Source organism: Erpetoichthys calabaricus, chromosome 5, assembly GCF_900747795.2.
Source record: "Erpetoichthys calabaricus chromosome 5, fErpCal1.3, whole genome shotgun sequence".
Classification (NCBI taxonomy): Eukaryota; Metazoa; Chordata; class Cladistia; order Polypteriformes; family Polypteridae; genus Erpetoichthys; species Erpetoichthys calabaricus.
Window position 1 is genome coordinate 106,180,393 of NC_041398.2, and position 19,675 is coordinate 106,200,067.

Below are 19,675 nucleotides of genomic sequence, written 5' to 3' on the forward strand. Positions count from 1 at the left end.
GTGACATCAAAACTGGAGAGATGTGCTTGGATTTTCTTTTCCTGGTTAGGATTCTAGCAGCTGCATTCTGCACTAGTTGCAAACGATTTATGTCTTTTTTGGGTAGTCCTGAGAGGAGTGCGTTACAGTAATCTAGTCGACTGAAAACAAACGCGTGAACTCATTTCTCCGCATCTTTCAAAGATATAAGAGGTCTAACTTTTGCTATGTTTCTTAAGTGAAAAAATGCTGTCCTAGAGATCTGATTAATATGCGATTTAGATTACAGTCAACAGTTACCCCTAAGCTTTTTACCTCCGTTTTGACTTTTAATCCTAATGCATCCAGTTTATTTCTAATAGCCTAATTGTATCCATTATTGCCAATCACTAAGATTTCAGTTTTCTCATTATTTAACTTGAGAAAGTTACTATTCATCCATTCTGAGATACAAGTTAGACATTGTGTTAGTGATTCATCAGGTGCAATTGATAAATACAGCTGTGTGTCATCAGCATAGCTGTGGTAGCTCTCGTTGTGCCCTGAGATAATCTGACCTGATGGAAGCATGTAGATTGAGAAGAGCAGCGGACCCAGGATAGAGCCTTGTGGAACACCATATAGGATATCATGTGTCTTTGAGTTGTAATTACCACAACTAACAAAGAATTTTCTCCCTGCCAGGTAGGATTCAAACCAATTTAAGACACTGCCAGAGAGGCCCACCCATTGACTAAGGCGATTTCTAAGAATATTATGATCAATGGTGTCAAATGCGGCACTCAGATCTAAGAGGATGAGAACAGATAAATGACCTCTGTCTGCATTTACCTGCAAATCATTTACTACTTTAACGGGTGTAGTGTCTGTGCTGTGATTTGTTCTAAAACCTGACTGAAATTTATCAAGGATAGCATGTTTATTGAGGTGCTTATTTAACTGCATAATGACTGCCTTCTCTAGAATTTTACTTAAGATAGGCAGGTTAGAGATGGGTCTAAAATTTTCAAGAGCAGGGGGGTCGAGATTATTTTTCTTAAGTAGGGGTTTAACTACAGCAGTCTTAAGACAGTCTGGGAAGACCCCCGGTATCTAATGACGAATTTACTATGTCAAGAACATTATCAATTAGCACGCCCGATACTTCTTAAACAAGCCACTCTTTCCTGCTCCATGGGTACGTAATCCAGGCCTACATTCATTCATTCATTTTCTACTGCTTATCTGAGACCAGGGTCATTTTATAGTCAGGGCAGGTAATATATTGGTGAAGTGTCTCTCTATGTGTGATAATGCTGTTGGCCACCACATTTTCTCAGGAGTTTTGTCATTGTGTGCATTTCTAGAGTTCAGTGAAGGCATTGGCAATCTGCAGTTTTCATCCCATGCTCCATATGACTCTTTGACATAAGGGACTCTATCAGACTTGTCACTTATGCAAGCTCTGCACATGTTCTGACTGTGATATGGTAACTTTAGCTTCCTGAATTTGTGTTTTGCAGTGCACACAGGATGTCCTGCCCTTTCACTTATCTCTCTAAAGACATGTTAGTTGGGATTTTTAATAACAAGATCAAGAAAAATGTTTTGCTTACTGGAACAAATGTTTTTCCTCATATGGATAATCAAATATATTACAATCCTTATCCAAACCTAATTACTTGGGAAGGGATACTACTGTTTGAACTTAAACTACTGGTCCAGCTACTGTGGGCTGTCACCATATTGTGGTCCATTTTAATAGCAACAGGCTTCAGGCATGTTAGCTCAAAAGCCAGACAATAAAATGAGAGTCAGTGGAAAGTTACTTTAAGTATAACAGCACTGTCGTGCATGCATGTGCTTTCATGTACTAGCAGTAAAATATTCCTATCCAGTACAAACAGAGCACCTTAATTATGATACTGATTAGTTTAACAGATGCTTATAGGTTTCCATTAGATGTTATTAATACAATTGTGCTCACATGGAATTACAGGAACAGCTGTTAAAAGTATTTTTGGATAAAAATATATTTTCTGTATTTGAATAAATGCTGTTGTTTAATTATATTTTGATGTAATATGCCTTTGTATATTTAAACATATGTAACTATGGTGGCATTTTACTTGTATAACTTTCATATCACATTCATTTTAGCCACACATTTACTTATTTAATTGGTTAGCACTGAGTGGCTGTAGTGAAGGGTTTTAAAATGTGTTATGGTAAATATAAGAACATGGTTTGTGTTATAGCAATCAGAATTAATCAGATAAAAAATAAATATTAGATTACCAAATAAGGTCAACTTACCATATATGCTCACAAGCAGGTTGGCTTCATACCCAAGATGACACTGGTAAAGGTCTTTTATACAAACGAAGGTGCACCACACTAATTCCTCCACAGACCATAAAAAAGTGAGCTGTGTCCTCAGTGTATCAGTGTACTGTAAATACAAACATTCCTAAAGAATAACCTGACAGATTCATGCTGTATATACACTCAGCCAGTGTGTGATTTCTATTTAATATTATGTTGTGTACATCCAGAAAAAAAAATAATGGTAAATATGTACAGTTGTGCTAAGATTAAACTGTGTTCATGAGGAACATTTGTGTTGTGTTTTGAACAGAATTGTGAAGCTTGCTTATCACAGAACATTTTCTTATTTCAGTTGTCAACCAATTAATTTCAACTCAGTCAAAAAGCACAACTGTAGATTCAGTATTTTTCATTTATTTATGGTTTGCTGGAATAGGTCAATAATAATTTGTCTGCTGTTTACTCAGGTACTGTGAGTATTATTATACATCTTTTAAGAATAAGGAGCAGCATTTAAGCAGTGTTTTGTTTTATTATTCTGAAAGTTACCACTTATTATCAGTCAGTCATCATCCAACCTGCTATATCCTAACACAGGGTCACGGGGGTCTGCTGGAGCCAATCCCAGCCAACACAGGGCACAGGGCAGGAACAAATCCCGAGCAGGGCGCCAGCCCACCGCAGGTTACCACTAATACAATATGTAAATATTCTCCCTTTTTAAAAGACTAATAACTGATGGCATATGATTTTGTTATTGCCATAATTGTATTTTGGCAAAGTTGTAAAGTGCCTAAAGTTGAAACTCACTAAATGAGCAACAAAGGTATATTTTTTATGAACTTGACCTGCAAAACTAAAAGTAAAAAATAAAAATGATGACTGTTGAAACTTCTTCTGAAAGCACGAAAAGGCATAATTATCTAATTAAAATCAGTTCAGAATTGTGGTTTTGTTCAGGAAACCAAACCAGCTATTTAATGTAATTTTTTCCTGACAAAGTGATTCAGTTTTATGGCCAAAGCGTCCTGTTTTAACTGAGATACAGGCAGCAAGGCAGTGAACACTGTCAAAATCTTTTCACAGCCCTACACGTTTTAAAAAAAATGTAGAAACGAAAACCAAACATCAGAAATTCATCCAAAGTCTACCAGGCTATACATATAATCAATATTTTTTTGCATGAATCCACCCATATGTAAAGAAAATCTTAATGTTAAAAGATTTACATTTTCATTTATTTGCTTAGCGGACACGTTTATCCAAAGTGACTTACAAAAGCAGTAAACAATTGAGTAACATTAGGCTAGGGCCTGTAATATTAATTACTGTATTATTTTATCTTCATCAACCTTGCATAGTTTTTCTGTAGAACTGTACATCTAAAGGTGAGACGGTTTATCCCTAAAACTAAGTTAAACATTATACTAGAAATATGGCAACAGCTTTGAATAGGGACCATGCAGCTATCTCAGTTATTCATATTCTTTCTAATTATAGTACAACTTGTAGTATTTCTAGATTCAGAGTAAAAAAAGCAATAAAATGATTTTTATTTTTTATTTTCAGACAGTCTTACAACTGTTCCCAGTATGTGGAAAATAGTCAATTAAGATCTTAATTACCGGTAAACTTATATTTACATTACATTACATTAACTTACATTACATTAGTCAATGTATATGAAAGACATTTTAGATGTTTCTAAATTATGTATAAGTCTTAACAAAAACAAAATGGAAATTAATAGCCCAAATTCTTTCAGGGTTGTAACAGAAAGTTAAAATGTTAAAATTATTTTGACTATTTTCAATAGACGTTTTTTGTAGATCAGACCATCATGAATTGGGCAATGAATGTTTAATAGTCTAGATAGTTTCAAGAAACATCTCTCTATTGTAAAAAAAAATCATGGGAAATCTTGGGAGGGAGACGAGACGTGATCTTCTTGGAAGAAAAGTTGACGTCCCGCGAGAGACATTTTAACATCACGTGAAAACAAGGCAGTGAAACAAAAGGAAAGCTGCTGTACAGGCTTTTAAACGATCGATGCGCAACGCAACAAGCAAAACACGCAACTCGGTAGCAGCAGCACAAAGCCAGTAGCTGATCCGTCCACTTCTTTTTAGTGTATGTTAAGCCCCACCCCCTTCACAACACGAGCAGGAGAGACACTAAGTGGCTCGGGGGGGGGGGGGGGGGTTAGACGGGTGGGTTTAGAGACACTTTGACGTCACGCAAGACTAGACATTACAACCTTAGAAAGCAAGACCCATGAGACGGTGACTTTTGCACGTCACGCCCAACTTACAAATAATTTAAAACAAGTTCACGGACATCTAACCTAGCAGTTGTTGGAATACTTTTGGCAGACAAACTTCATGCTCTCTTAGCCCTTAAAACAACGACAAGCGACACACAGAACAAGCAGCTCACCAGCAGATGATCTGATCGCATCTCCTTAGCGAGCGTTCAGCTTCCCCCCTTCACAACACAAGCGGGAGAGATGTGAAGTGGCAGGAGCATAGCGCACCTCCGGGGGGATTGAGCAAAGCGATCAAGACGTGATCATCTCGGAGAAACACTTTGACTTCACATGAGACTAGACTTTACAACCTTAGGAAGCAAAACCCGTGAGACAGTGACTTTTGCACGTCACGCCCTACTTACAAACAATTTAAAACAAGTTCACGGACATCTGACCTATCAGTTGTTGGAATGCTTTTGGCAGACACATTTCATGTGCTCCCAGCTCTTAAAACAACGACAAGCGACAAGCAGAACACGCAGCTCGCCATCAGCAGCAGCAGCAAGCCAGCAGGTGATCCGACCGCATCTCCTTAGCATGCGTTCAGCCCCCCCCCCCTTCACAACGCGAGCGGCAGAGATGCAAAGTAACAAAAGGACAGCTGCTGTACAGGCTTTTAAATGATTGATGCGCAGAGCGACAAGCAGATCACACAGCTTGCCAGCAGCAGCAGCAAGACAGCAGCTGTTCCAACCGCATCTCCTTAGCATGCATTCAGCCCCCCCTTTACAACGCGAGCAGGAAATAAAGGACAAATATTGTTTTTACAAAAGTTTTAAAGTAAAAGTGAAAATAATACATATGTAACAATTTCCATGAAAATAACAATCTCTTTAAATTGTATATCTGGTAAACCAAACCCGGGGGTGGGTGAGCAAAATGAGCAGGGGGCAGAGCCCCCTAGTATTAAGAAATAAATCAAACATTAATAATATTGTACTGTATTTTTGTTTACAGTTTTAGGTTTAGAGGTCAGTTAAAGTTACTGTAACATAAAAAAATATCTCTACAGAGTGATTTACATTCCTTATACTGCAAAATCTGTTGCACTGTTGCTTCTCTAATCAATAAAGTACACAGTTACTAAAAAATGAATTCTTTCTTTTTATTGCTATTAATGCTGTTTTCTTTTTATAGGTATATTAGGAAAAGGCTTCTTTGAGCCAAATGCAAACAGCAATCCATCTGTCAGCGATACTTCCCAAGTGTCAGACATTACTTTTACTAGGAAGTTTGAAAGTACCACCTTTGGAGCAGAATCAGAAAGCAACACCCAGATGGACTTATCAACATCAAACAGCAAAGATGTCCACAGAGAGACTGACCTCCTCACACCACATACAGAAAGCACAACATCAAGAAGTGGTTTTCCTACAAACGAATTAGCTGTAGGGGATTCAGAGCTTTTTAGCACTGAACAAGACAATGGCCTTTGGGCCAGAAAGGTGTCAACAAACTTGACGGACTGGATGATGTCGCTGTCAACACTAAACCCAATCATTCCATCTACAACTCAAGAGTCAGTGCCAGTGCTACAGGACAATGGTAAGCAGAATAGATCTTTGTTTTTTAATTTCTTTCATAACATCGATTAACCTTTCTTTCTTTCTTTCTTTCTTTCTTTCTTTCTTTCTTTCTTTCTTTCTTTCTTTCTTTCTTTCTTTCTTTCTTTCTTTCTTTCTTTCTTTCTTTCTTTCAACAAATATACTATACCACCCTGTGTTAAACTTTCCAGATTATTTAATATGAGTTCTGATTTTTTTTCCATTCATTTCTGGTCATTTTAAGGAAATGTGCTAGGGTAGTGTGTAATTCTCAGTTGAGGATGTGCTATAAATTTGCTGAGCATGCATAATATCAGATGATTATTATATTTTGGTCTGATGTTTTCACAGAAATTTGAGTAGTAAAGTCACACTAAAATGTGCAGCCGTGAATGTTTGAACGTCTTCTGAACAGTTGCCATCTGCAGATTAATTTATGCTTGTTTAGAGCCCTAAGAAGTTTACTTTATGATATAGAAAGTACAGTCACATTAGAGGAAATTGAATGGACGGATGCATTTCATACCTGTCTCTGTTAGCCAACAAAAACACATTTAAAATGATTGCTATTACTGAGCTAATTTCCTTTCGCTTCTCTTTTCACCTCTTCACCTTTTAAATTGAAACCATCTTTTGGAAACAAAAGATGGCAAACATTATAACAATTTGTACACTTTGCTCTTGAATCATTTGCACAAATCGGCATGCTTTGTCACTTTATAAAGCTGTTTTCTATGACTGTTCAGGCACTGTGGACTTTGGATATAACATGCATTTTCTATAACTGAGAGGCCATTCTGGGACAGAATGGGGAAGGAGACTACTACTAAAATAAGAAATTACTGCGCTCTTGGGCTTTGTAATTATGGTGTGTACTTGTATTATGTAGCAGCCAAGAAAATGCACATTTGTCAGGTAGTCAGAGTTAAATTCTTTTTAGTAGTAAAGGGCCAAAACTGTAATTCACCTACGCAAGAAAGAGAAGGGTATTTTTCAGCATGATTCCTCAAATTAATGCTATTTATGTATTGAGAAGAAAATTAAGGTTTAATATATTTTGCTTTAGTCTTCTTCAAAATGTTCTAACCATAACAGAAAGAGTAAAGTGGTCATAGTTCAAAACTTTCTGAATAAACAACCTGTTGTTCTAAAGATGGTCAACAGTCAAAACTTCACTTCCATGGGTGGGTGATGTCTATATTTCAGTCATATATTACTTTTAAACTTTGTCATTATTACAGGTGGGGGGTAATTAGTACTGTATAATAATACTGCAGTATTTTTCATATGACAGGTCAGTGATACACCAAGAACAAGTATCAGGTTTAATTTTTGATCAACTCCGGGAATTTAGAAGCAATGCATTTTATTTGTACTTGCATAGCAAAATGTACTGCTTCTAAATTCCCACAAATGGCACACCATTTATGGTAGCTCTCATGCAGAACAAACCTACAAACACAAGAGTTCATTTTGCAAGCAATTGGCCGTATAACAAATAAGGTGGGAAAAATGTATTAATCTTTGTGGCATATACAGTATTTCCCTATTTTACTGCGGAAACTGGAGATTCTTGATATCTATTTCTATAGTTAAAGGAATTGACTCAATTGTTTTGATTATTAGATACAGTACAATATTGCAGAACTGAATAGCAATAAATAGCTAACAATAAAAAAACACAGTATTATTGGATTAGCATCTAAGTATCATGTTGCTTACTTATCGAGGTATCACTGGCCATTCCCACCCTAGTCATTATGGAGGCACAAATGTTTCTCAAACAGTCAAACATTATTGTTATGGGTGCTATTTTTAACACTCACTCATTTCAATTAATTTGTTTAACACAAAATAGGATTGTTGTGCAAAATACAGCCATGATCACAATGAACCACCCTTTAAAGAAAAGACTCTATTGCATTTTAAAATGATAACTGTGTTCAGTGGATTTTGGAAACTTTTGATCAAAATGAGAAAATATTCAGTACGTGTGAATATCAAAGAGGATGGAAGAGATGATTGCTGTGTGCAGTATAAAATAATGTCAATAGAAAAATAAAGAGTACACAGTTAACATCACCACAGTAATCCCATCCAAATCTTCTACACAGGTAAGTATGAAAAAAATCCATTGCTGGCGCTCAATGTATAAGAATCACTGAATTAACAGTTCCTGTTAGGAGAAATCCATGTGGAATCAAGTCTTCAGCATTATTTTCGGATCCTGGCAGACCCTTGGGATAGTGGGTTTAAAGTCCAGTTCTGTTAATCTGTGGTTTTGTATTCCTCTAGTTAGTTTTTGGTTTGGTTCCTGTGCCTAGAGATTGTCTATGTGAGTTTTCATCTGGGTACTCCAGCTTTCTCCTGCCACAAGTCCAAAGTTGTGTAGGTTAGGTAATTATGATTGAACTTGCTTGGATGTAAGTGTGCCCGGTGATAGAGTGGAATCCTGCCCATGGCTCTTTCTTGCCTTGTACTCCAGTGTTGCCAGGATAAGCTCTGATCACTAGAGACTCTGAGGTGGAATAGGCAGGTTTGACAACTGTATATTATTTTAAATTAACTCATGTTTCATAAACTTTGTTTTGGAATATAACTGGGCCTTCTGCTTTTCAATTCAGTCAGTTTATTAATTGGGAGAGAACTTCATGTTGTAACTGATTTTTTTTTCTGCTAGCACAAAATTTCCTCTCAGTTTCTTATAGATATTTTGTTTTATGTTGGTTTATGTTTGTTTTATGTTTCTAATTAATTTAAATCACTTTGCACATGTATTTTCATTTTGACATTAAAGAGTCTTTTTCTGTTGATTATTGTCAAAAGTGCCAAATTCAAACCACAGTGTTTAAATATAATATAGTAATAAAGTGTGAAAACATCCAAGTGAGTGAAATTTTTAATAGGCAGTCTATCTATCTATCTATCTATCTATCTATCTATCTATCTATCTATCTATCTATCTATCTATCTATCTATCTATCTATCTATCTATCTATCTATCTATCTATCTAATAAAAAGTTTTAAAATTTGATATGACCAAGTTTTGTGAAATTCGTGATGATTTATCTCATGACTTATCCAGTGTATCGCAATTTGAAGCAAATAAGGAATAGTTAACATCTATTTTACCCAAATTAAAGTTGAGACAATGTAGTGAATTTTATTTTAGATTAATTTTAAAGAGTTAAGTTTATGCACAAAAGCTAACAGTAAACCATAATGGATTCTGCCGGTGTTTCTGATCTGAGTTTTTACTAGGAGTACAAATATTCCGCTTTGAAGGGCTTTCTCTGCAATGACTTTGTAGCAAAATAAGGGGAAATTCGAATACGATGGACATTCAAAAAGTTTCTGCACTTTTTTAAAAATTTTGTTTACTAAGAATTTCAAAAACAAATGACATCACTTTTCTACATAGTCACCTTCCTTTCTGATGCAATTTTCCCAGCGTCATACCAACTTTTTAATGCCCAATTACTACTCATCCCACCTTCACTGTTTCCAAAAACAAAAAATGTGGAAAATTTTTAAATGTCCCTTGTAGTTTTGACTATTTGCCATCCTTCTGTCAAATGACAGATGTCTGCTTCTCACTACCTTCGTAAGGGTTCACTGACTCGTTTCCGTTAGTTAATTCCTTTTTGAGGTGCTGAATAATCTTATTCTACCATCCACAACATGAACTGTCCCTGCTGCCCTCTTATCTTTTGAATGGGGGATCTCTTTCTCATTCTCATTTACTTCTCATATGGCCTCTTGTTCCTTTTTTTCTGCCTTTAGTCTCAACCTTTTTTATAATAAGCTTTAGCAAATATGAGTTAAAATCATAATGGTGGAACCTTACAGAAATCCCTGATTAACTTGTATGATGAACTAACCCCAGTTTGATTAATTTAGCAGCACCTTTGGTCAGTTATTCTTTATACCGTAAAAACAAAAATATTTAATGGTCTTAAAGTATAGAATATTTACCACTCTAGTCTTTTGTCGGACATGATGGAAAGAACTTTTTTGTTTTTATGTTACCATTAAAGTTGATGAAGCCATGACAAACACTGGCTCAGTGTTATTTGTATTTGAAAACTGAGATTTATGGAGGCCCATTTAAAGATACACAAAGCCATTATTTTAACTGGACTAGACTGAAGCTGGGTTTCACCTGCAATTTTCTGAATAAATATCTGCTGAAGAGTGAATGTCAGTAGATGTCCAGCACACTAGTTTGCTCATGTTCTCTACTCAACGACAACTACAACAATACTATTAGCATTTTTTAATCTGTTTTATGGTTGCCTAGACCATTAATAACTGTATTATAAATTATAAAAGACCATATGAGGTGAAAATACTCTCACTTGTTTTAATACAATAATAGACTAATAAAGTGGACGCAAGCTGGTATATTCCTCTATACAGTTTTAGTCTCCATATTATAAAAAAGACATAGCAGCACTAGAGAACGTCCAGCATAGAGCAACAAGACTGATTCCAGGACTGGGGGACATAAGCTATGAGAAATGTCTGACAGAGCTGATTCTTTTCAGTTTAAGAAAATGGAGACTATCAGGTGTTCTGATTGAAGTGTTTAAAATTATGAAAAGAAATAGACAGTGTTACTTTAAAAATGAATACTTTACAAAGTAGATGGGAAATAGGTAAAAACTTGCTAAGGGCAAATTCCACACAAATATTAGATTAGTTTTTCTTCACACACAGAATGACAGACACATGGAATTAATTACCAAGTAGTGAGGAAAACAGTGTAGGACTTTGGAGATCTTCAAAACTAGACTTGATGTGATTTTTGAGAAATTAGGTGAAGAGGATTGAAAAGCTATGACCTATTCTTGTCAAAATTGTTCTAATCATTTTGATCAAATATCTTGTTTTATTTACAAACTGATAATTTTAGACTATCCCTATAAGGCAATATTGCTACATTATTTCTGTGATTTGAAATGCCCATTGTACTTTATCACTGTAATGTCATCACTATAAAAGACTTGTTGATGGAAACTATAATGAATTAGGATACAAAAAACATTAACATATACAACTGAAGCTATAATCTATATTTTGCTTTATTAAATAGGAGAGACGAAATTATACACAAACCTTAAACATATAGTCTGATAAAAATCTTTAAAAATATTTACTGTAAAAATCTTTAAAAACATTTATTAAGTAGGAAAATTTTAAAGCAGTATATGCCAAAAAAGAAACAGTTTTCTTGATGTATCATGTATCTAGCATTTTAGAAAGCTCAGGATACCCTTGCATTGTCATTATGTTTATATATCCTGATTAATGTTTCTTATGAACGAAACAGATTCGGGTCACATTTATTGCACACTCTGGGGATTCTGTGTTTATATTTAGAAAGTTGCCTGCAAGCAGTACTGTCTGGGACTCTGATCCCTTGACCCTTTGATTAAGTAAAAAAATAGCCTTGACAACACTGTTCATTTCAATGACTTGTATCATTCATTTTCAATGAATGTATTGAATAACACTGCTGAAGTGAAAGTAATTACAGTATAAGGATTCACTTTCAACCGGTTTGAGAATGTTATCTTACTTTTTGAAAAGGCACCCTTCAAAGTACAAATCTTCTTTGCTTACTACAAATGAAGAGGTCCACTTAGGTTGACACAGGAGTCACTTACTTTAGTCTTACAGGAGTGGGAGTTTACAGTCCTGTTTTTAAAGTAGAAGAGAAACATGCAGTATATTTGCTGATGTTTGTGGTTTCTTGCATAGAATAAATACTGTTAAATGTTTCTTGAAGTGGCTTTCCACCTAGGAGTCAACTTAATGTTGCTTAAAAAATATGCCTTAAGTAAACCAAGTAAAACATGTCACAGATGTTTTGAAGAACAAATGTAGACTCACTGAAACTGCTTCAGATTTTGACATGATTATTATGATTTGTTCAAGTGTTTATTTACGGATAAATGCACCACTTTAGTACACTCATCTTTTAATTTTAATCAATCTTTAAACCACTGATATTAAAAAACTGTTTCAAGGATCTTTTGTATAAGGGACGTTCAAAAAGTTTCTGCATCTTTTTTAACTCTATTTATTAAGAATTTCAAAAACAAATGACATCACTTTTGTACATAGTCACCTTCGTTTGCGATGCAATTTTCCCAGCATCATACCAACTTTTTACTGCCCAATTACTACTCCCGCCTTCACTGTTTCCATCGAAAATATAAAAGTGCGGAAAATATTTGAAGGTCCCTCAAAGCTAAGGATGTCATGGCAGTGGGGTAGGTAGTTGTTCTAATCATTTCTGCGTGGAGTTTGTGCATTCTTCCTGTGTCTATGTAGGTTTTTACTCAGTCTGTCTGGTTATCCACTGACATCCCCAAAAACGTGCATGTTAGATTAAGTATTGGCTTCACGCTGACCATGGGTGAGTGTGGGAGTGTGAGAGTGATGGACTAATGCCTTGTCTAGAGCTGAGAATGTGGATTATAGTGATAATCGATTCATCTAGGGATTATTTTGAGGATTAGTCAAATAATTGGACTTGTGCTTTGTTGAGGTTCTGTATTAAAATTGCACATATATAAACAATCACTAAATAAACAATCATAAACAAAAACTAGACTTGGTGCTTCACAGTAACCACGTATTACAAAATTTATACAAGAAAACTTTAACAAGGCTTTAAAAGTATATAAACACTATATAGCACTCACACATATATACAGTACATATACACCATACATATATACTGTATATATACTGTATATAGTGACACTTAAAGGGGAGAAAGCTGCACTTCTGATTTCTTTGGATGGTTTAGTTACAAAAAGACACACTTTCTTATAAATATACAGTAAGACAGAAAGATGAAGGATCAGCTGAATTTCAGCTGCCTCAAGTTTCACATTCCACATTAATAAAAGTCTTTATAAGTCAAGGGTGTCCATCTTCCATAGTAAAATAAAATCATCTATTTTGGAAATGTCTGCTGTGGCAGAATGAGAACAGCAGCAAGCCATGGAATTAAATATGTGAGTTTAAGAAGATTCAGCTTCTAGTTAAGAAGCTGGTTGGATTGGCGGCCACAACTTAACTGGTCATCTGTTGGCTCACTTCATACCTTATTTTTGTTTGGCTACCATTTAAGGAAAAAAGAATCAATTCAGAAGACAGAGTCTTTAAAAACACTGCAATTAAAATGAAGGGAAAATAAGTCAATCACCAGCAGAAATTGGTCACCGATGAAGAAAGTGGCAGGAAGGAACCTGCAGCCACGGTAGTCCTCCAGTACTGCCCAGAGTGTTTTTTACTTACATTTCAATGAACCTCCAGAATGATGTGCTTGGATTGAAGTGACTGTTGTTCTTTGCTACTTTGCTAACTGGAAAGGCACAGCAAGCCATGCTTAATATTCCCTTTCACAGTATTGAGGATTATGTTTTGTTTAAAAACAGCAGATATTCCTTGGTACTTCTTTGAATTCATTGGCCAAAGGATGCCAAATTTAAGGCTGGAGAATCCTCAATGTTCTGTTAGAGTTCTGGCACAAGATCTTATTTAGAGCTGGTGGTGGGATGACCCTATACAGTGCATAATAGAGAACTTGTCCATAGGTGCAATGCTCAATGAAATAAGTGAAGAACTCCATGAAGAGTTACCCAGAGCTGATGTTTGTTTTGTTATTGATTTGTAAGATGACTGGAAGGGACACACTCCACATTAGCAGTTCCTTCCTTTTTGGAAGCTGCAAATCAGACAAATAGTCCCATTAGAGGACACCACCAAAGCAATACTGCAGCATTGAATGAAATTTAATGTGAACAGCCTGGTTACATTGCCAGTGAATGTTATCTTTTGCTGGCAGAATCCATGAAATTGGCATGGCAGAGTTGTGCTGTTCCAGTATGATTCCAGTTGATTATTGAGAAAACAGATCATTTTCACACACAGGCAGGCTGTTGGATCTTTTTAATGGTAGATTGAGAAGGTGATTTTGTAAATGATCAGAAATTTAGATTGACTAATCAAGTACATAGTTTACAAGAAAAATGATCTAAGATGTCCTCGATTGCAAAATAACATCTGCAGTGTGAGCAAGAAACACAAAAAACATTTCTTTGATCAGAAATGTAAACTTTGTGAATCCTGTAAAGGAGACCATGTTCTCATTGTTCCAAAAAATTCTCACAAGTTATTGGATTAGTGGCAACGTGCTTCCATAATTGAGAAATGAGTAAATCCTGTAAATTATAAACATGGGATACCTATATGATGTAAACCCTTTTAAATGCTACCTACCCAAAAGAAAACATTTGTCACATTAGTTTTATGTTGCTGATGAACTCAGAGTTTCCTTAGGGGATGATTAAAGTGATACACTAAAAAGTTAGTTTCAGTCACTTATCCAAAAGAACTGGGACATATTTTCAGTTGTACCCTGGAAAACTAAGCTTGCTGAATATAAAATAATAACAGGGCCTGGTGTTAAGTTCCAGATGAGTCCATGTAGGATTGCCGGAGCTTGCAGAACAATAATTTTTTTATTTTTTTTATTTTTATTATAATCATTCCATACAAATAGATCAATTTATAACCAAACAAATTAAAGACAAATCAAACCCCACCCCTGAGCAGGAGAGCTTAGCTAAAGGAGAATTGCTTAGGGCTTTTTAATAAGACAACAATAAGCAAAGGAAAGGGAGAAATAAATATCTATGTAAATAAGAGATGGAGATGGGAATTAAATGCGGTAATAGTTATTTCTCTTATTCTAAAATAATATGGATCGGATCCTGCCAGATTTTGAAAAAATTTTGTACAGATCCTCTAACTGAGAATTTGATTTTTTCCAATTTCAAATAATATAAAACATCGGTTTCCCACTGACTTATCAGAGGAGGGTTAGGATTCTTCCAATTTAACAGAATAAGTCTGCGTGCCAAAAGTGTAGTGAATGCAATCACCGTTTGCTTGTCATTTTCCACTTCAAGTCCGTCTGGAAGAACACCGAACACAGCTGTTAATGGGTTAGGAGGGATTGTGACCCCAAGGCTGTCTGAAAGGCAGACCCAGAACATGTGACCCAGTGAGGCAGGAGCTTGGTTGCAGCGTTCGCAGGTTGGATCTTGCCCTGGAAACATTTTGGACAGTTTTAAGCGAGACAGATGAGCTCGATACATAATTTTTAGTTGAATAATTCTATGCTTTGCGCATATGGAGCTTGAGTGAATTCTCTGCTTTGCTACCTTCCACTCCTTTTCTGATATATTGATTAAGAGATCTTCTTCCCAATGTCCTCTTGGATCTTTGAAAGGTAGGGACTCTAATAGGATTTTATATAATGTGGAAATGGTGTTTAATTCCTCGGCAATGAGCAGTATTTTTTCCAGCATTGTGGAGGGTGCGAGGTGGGGAAAATCGGGCAATTTCTATTTAACAAAATTTCTAATTTGAAGATAGTGAAAGAAATGTGTAGCTGGGAGGTTGAATTTTGAACGTAATTGTTCAAAAGATGCAACTATGTTGTCTATATAAAGATCTCTGAGCATTTTAATCCCAAAACTTCATCCATCCATCCATCCATTTTCCAACCCGCTGAATCCGAACACAGGGTCACGGGGGTCTGCTGGAGCCAATCCCAGCCAACACAGAGCACAAGGCAGGAACCAATCCTGGGCAGGGTGCCAACCCACCGCAGGACACACACAAACACACCCACATACCAAGCACACACTAGGGCCAATTTAGAATCCCCAAAACTTTCCCAGGTATTAAAAACTGGATATGTTTGCGAAGGTTGAAAGAGGTGGTTTTCTTGCAGAGGTGCCACCGATAAAAGATTTTCCATCTTAAAATGCTTTCTAATTTGGTTCCATATTCTAAGTGAGTAAAGCACAATTGGGTTATTAGTATATTTGCGATAACTTGCATTTATTGGAGAGCAGAGCAGCGAGTATAAAGAAGTACTACAGGATTTTATTCCTATTGTGGACCAGGCCTGCGTATGTTCATTTATTTGTGTCCAGGTTTTTATGGCTTGTATGTTTGCTGCCCAGTAATAAAACTGAAAATTAGGTAGAGCCATGCCACCTTCTGCCTGAAGTCTTTGTAGGGTTGCTCTTCGGATACGCGGGTGTTTTGAGTTCCAAATGAATGAGGTTATTGTTGAATCTAATTGCTTAAAAAATGATTTATTGATATATATTGGAATGTTTTGAAATAAAAAAAGAAGTTTAGGAAGGATATTCATCTTAACAACGTTAATTCTTCCGGCTAGAGTGAGATGAAGGGTTGACCATCTATCCAGGTCTTGCTTAATTTTTTCCATACAGACGGCAAAATTTTGTTGATAAAGAGCTTTATGTTTACTTGTGATGTTTACCCCTAGGTATTTAAACTGATCTGCTATGGTAAAAGGTAGGGTGTCCAATCTGATATTATATGCTTGTGAATTCACTGGAAAGAGTATACTTTTATTCAGATTAATTTTAACACCAGATATCTTTTGAAATTTTGTTAGTGCTGTTAGAACTGCAGGGACAGTGTTTTCTGGGTCTGATATATATAAAACCATATCATCTGCATATAGAGAAATTTTCTGTTCCAGTCCTTCTCTGACAATCCCCTTTATCTGATAAGAATTTCTGCAGTGAACTGCCAGTGGTTCAATGGCGATTGCAAACAGCAGTGGTGACAAGGGACATCCTTGTCTGGTGCCACGTTCTAGCTTAAAGTAGTCTGAGCAAATGTTATTAATACAAACTGAAGCTTCTGGATTGGTATACAGTAGTTTGATCCATGCACAAATATTCGGGCCAAACCCAAATTTCTCCAATGCAGTGAAAAGGTAGTTCCATTCAATCATATCAAATGCTTTTTCTGCGTCTAATGATAGTAATATCTCTGGGGTGTTTGATTTTGCTGGTGAATATATAACATTAAACAAGCGTCGGAGATTGGAAGATAGATGTCAGCCTTTAATAAATCCAGTTTGATCCTGTGATATTACCGAGGGCAGCACTTTCTTCATCCTTCTAGCTAGAATTTTTGAGAGTATCTTAACATCATTATTCAGGAGTGAAATTGGTCTGTATGATGCACATTGTAACAAGTCCTTATTTTGTTTAGGAAAGACGATGATTAATGCTTTTCGAAATGTTTGAGGTAGTATTTGGTTGTCTCTAGCTTCTGTAAATGTTGCCAATAAGAGGGGAGCTAGCTGAGTGGAGAATTTCTTATAAAATTCTACGGGGTAACCATCAGGGCTTGCTGATTTCCTGCTTTGTAGTGACTTTATAGCATCTAGTAATTCTGTTAGCGTTAGAGGTTTATCCAGTTCCTCAGCACTTAAAGCATCTATTTGTGGTGTCTGTAATGTATCCAGAAATGCATTAGATTGTGTGTTGTCTTCTTTGATCTCAGTAGAATATAAGGATTTATAATAATCTCTAAATGTGTGCATTATATTTTTATGGTCTATAATTTCTTCTCCATTCGTGTTGGTAATTACTGGTATTGCATTGCGAACTTCTTGTTTGTGAATTTGTTGAGCTAAAAGCTTATTAGCTTTTTCTCCGTGTTCATAGTAATGATGTCTAGACTTATAAATAAGTTGTTCAGTTTCTTTAGTTGTTAAGATGTTAAGTTGTGTATGCAGGGCCTGCCTTTTCCTGTGGAGAGCTTCGCTTGGACGCCTGGCTTGTTCTTCATCTATTCTAGTAATTTCGCTTCTTAGCTCTGATATTTTCTTGGTTTCTAATTTATTTCTGTGGGAAACAAATGAAATAATCTGTCCTCTTAAGAAGGCCTTTAGAGTTTCCCAGAGTGTTCCTGCGGAGACCTCTGTGGGCGTGTTTGTCTCTAGGAAGAAGCTGATTTGTTTGGATATAAATTCTGTGCAGTTCTCGTCTGCCAGTAGAAGAGGGTTAAGGCGCCATCTGCGAAGTGAGTGTGAGGGGCTTATTGATTTTAGCCCCAAGACTAGAGGTGCATGGTCGGAGATAACAATTGTGTCGTATTTGCATGATTTAATTGTAGACAAGAAATTATTATCTATAAAAAAATAATCAATTCTTGAGTAGCTATAATGCACTGGTGAGTAGAACGAATATGTTCTTGAGTTTGGGTTAAGAAACTTCCAGGGGTCTGATAAGTTGTGATCATTTAAAAACTGTGTAATTGTCTTTGCAGTATTAGATATCGTCCCCCCTGACACAGGAGTCCTATCTAAGAGTGGATTTAAAACACAATTAAAGTCCCCAGCCATTATAATTTTATGAGTGTTCACATTGGCAATGGATGCAAATAGATTTTGCATGAATTCCTTATCATCAGCATTGGGTGCATAAACATTTATCAAAATCATTTTACTGTTATATAAGTTGCCCATGACCATCACATATCTCCCTTCAGGGTCTGATACTACATCTGATGCTACAAATGGAACTGTTCTGTGTATGAGAATTCCCACCCCTCTAGTTTTCTTTGTAAAGCTAGAATGGAACATTTGGCCAGTCCAGTCTTTTTGTAGTCTGAACTGATCCTTGCTTAGTAACTGGGTCTCCTGTAAAAATACTATTTTAGCGTTTAAGCCTGTTAGGTGAGAGCATACTTTCTTTCTCTTTAATTCGTGATTCAGGCCTTTAACATTCCAGCTCACAAAGTTAACTGTCCCATCATGGAGACATTGATTCTGAGTTTTTAATGTCATTTTATAGTCTTAACTGGTAATGAGGCAGTTTCAATCTTAGTTTAAAATTTCCCCATGAGTTATTGCATTTTAGCCTATTGTTGCATTGATATTTCTAGTTATAGGGATTAGAAGAATAGATTAGATATAGCCTGCTCTCCTTCTCTCCCCGCTTTATCCCCCCACCCCCCCCATTTTGCCTCCCCACATGAGGCTTGATCCCACTTCACGATGTCCCGGTCCTCTGACATACGAAGAGACAGAGCACGTCCAAAACAAAACAAACACCACCCTGCAGCGGCCTTAGAGAATTAAAACAAAGAGATATCTATTGCAGCTGAATTCTTAATACTATCTGCCGAAAATATAATCATTAACAATCTAAGCTTAAAATAATCTTCAGCAATTTTAAAAATTAAAATACTAAGATATAAAAATAATGAACCCTGGGAATGATTTTAAAAAGTAGTCTAGGATAAACATGGTAATTCCTACTGTAATAGTATAATGTAATAGTATAAATAGCAATAAACCAAGTGTATGATGTTAAACAGTCTACTTTAAGGTAATAAAAAAAAGGTATAATGTATTAGTATAAATAGTATAAATAGCAATAAACCAAGTGTATGATGTTAAATAGTCTACTTTAAGGTAATAAAAAAAACAAATCCTACTTTAATTACTTCCACACTTCCACACTCACGTCTATAACTCTTAAGACATAAACATATAATGTCCAGATAAAGAAAAGGATCTATAATTATAATACCAGTCTCTTTAAATATGGATCCAGAGAGCAGATGACAGGTCTTTCCCATGCCTTGATAGAATACGGCTCCTTATTAACT

General features: G+C 35.9%; 1 protein-coding gene across 2 annotated transcripts in view; it reads left to right on the forward strand.

The window, feature by feature from the left end:
- The window catches only part of corin (corin, serine peptidase), a 215,654-nt gene that overhangs the window by 34,905 nt on the left and 161,074 nt on the right, over positions 1-19,675 (forward strand). For both annotated transcript variants that reach the window (XM_051928354.1, XM_051928355.1), the window contains exon 3: positions 5,732-6,139. In XM_051928354.1, the coding sequence (XP_051784314.1) occupies positions 5,732-6,139 (408 nt within the window). The remainder of the gene's footprint in view (positions 1-5,731; positions 6,140-19,675) is intronic.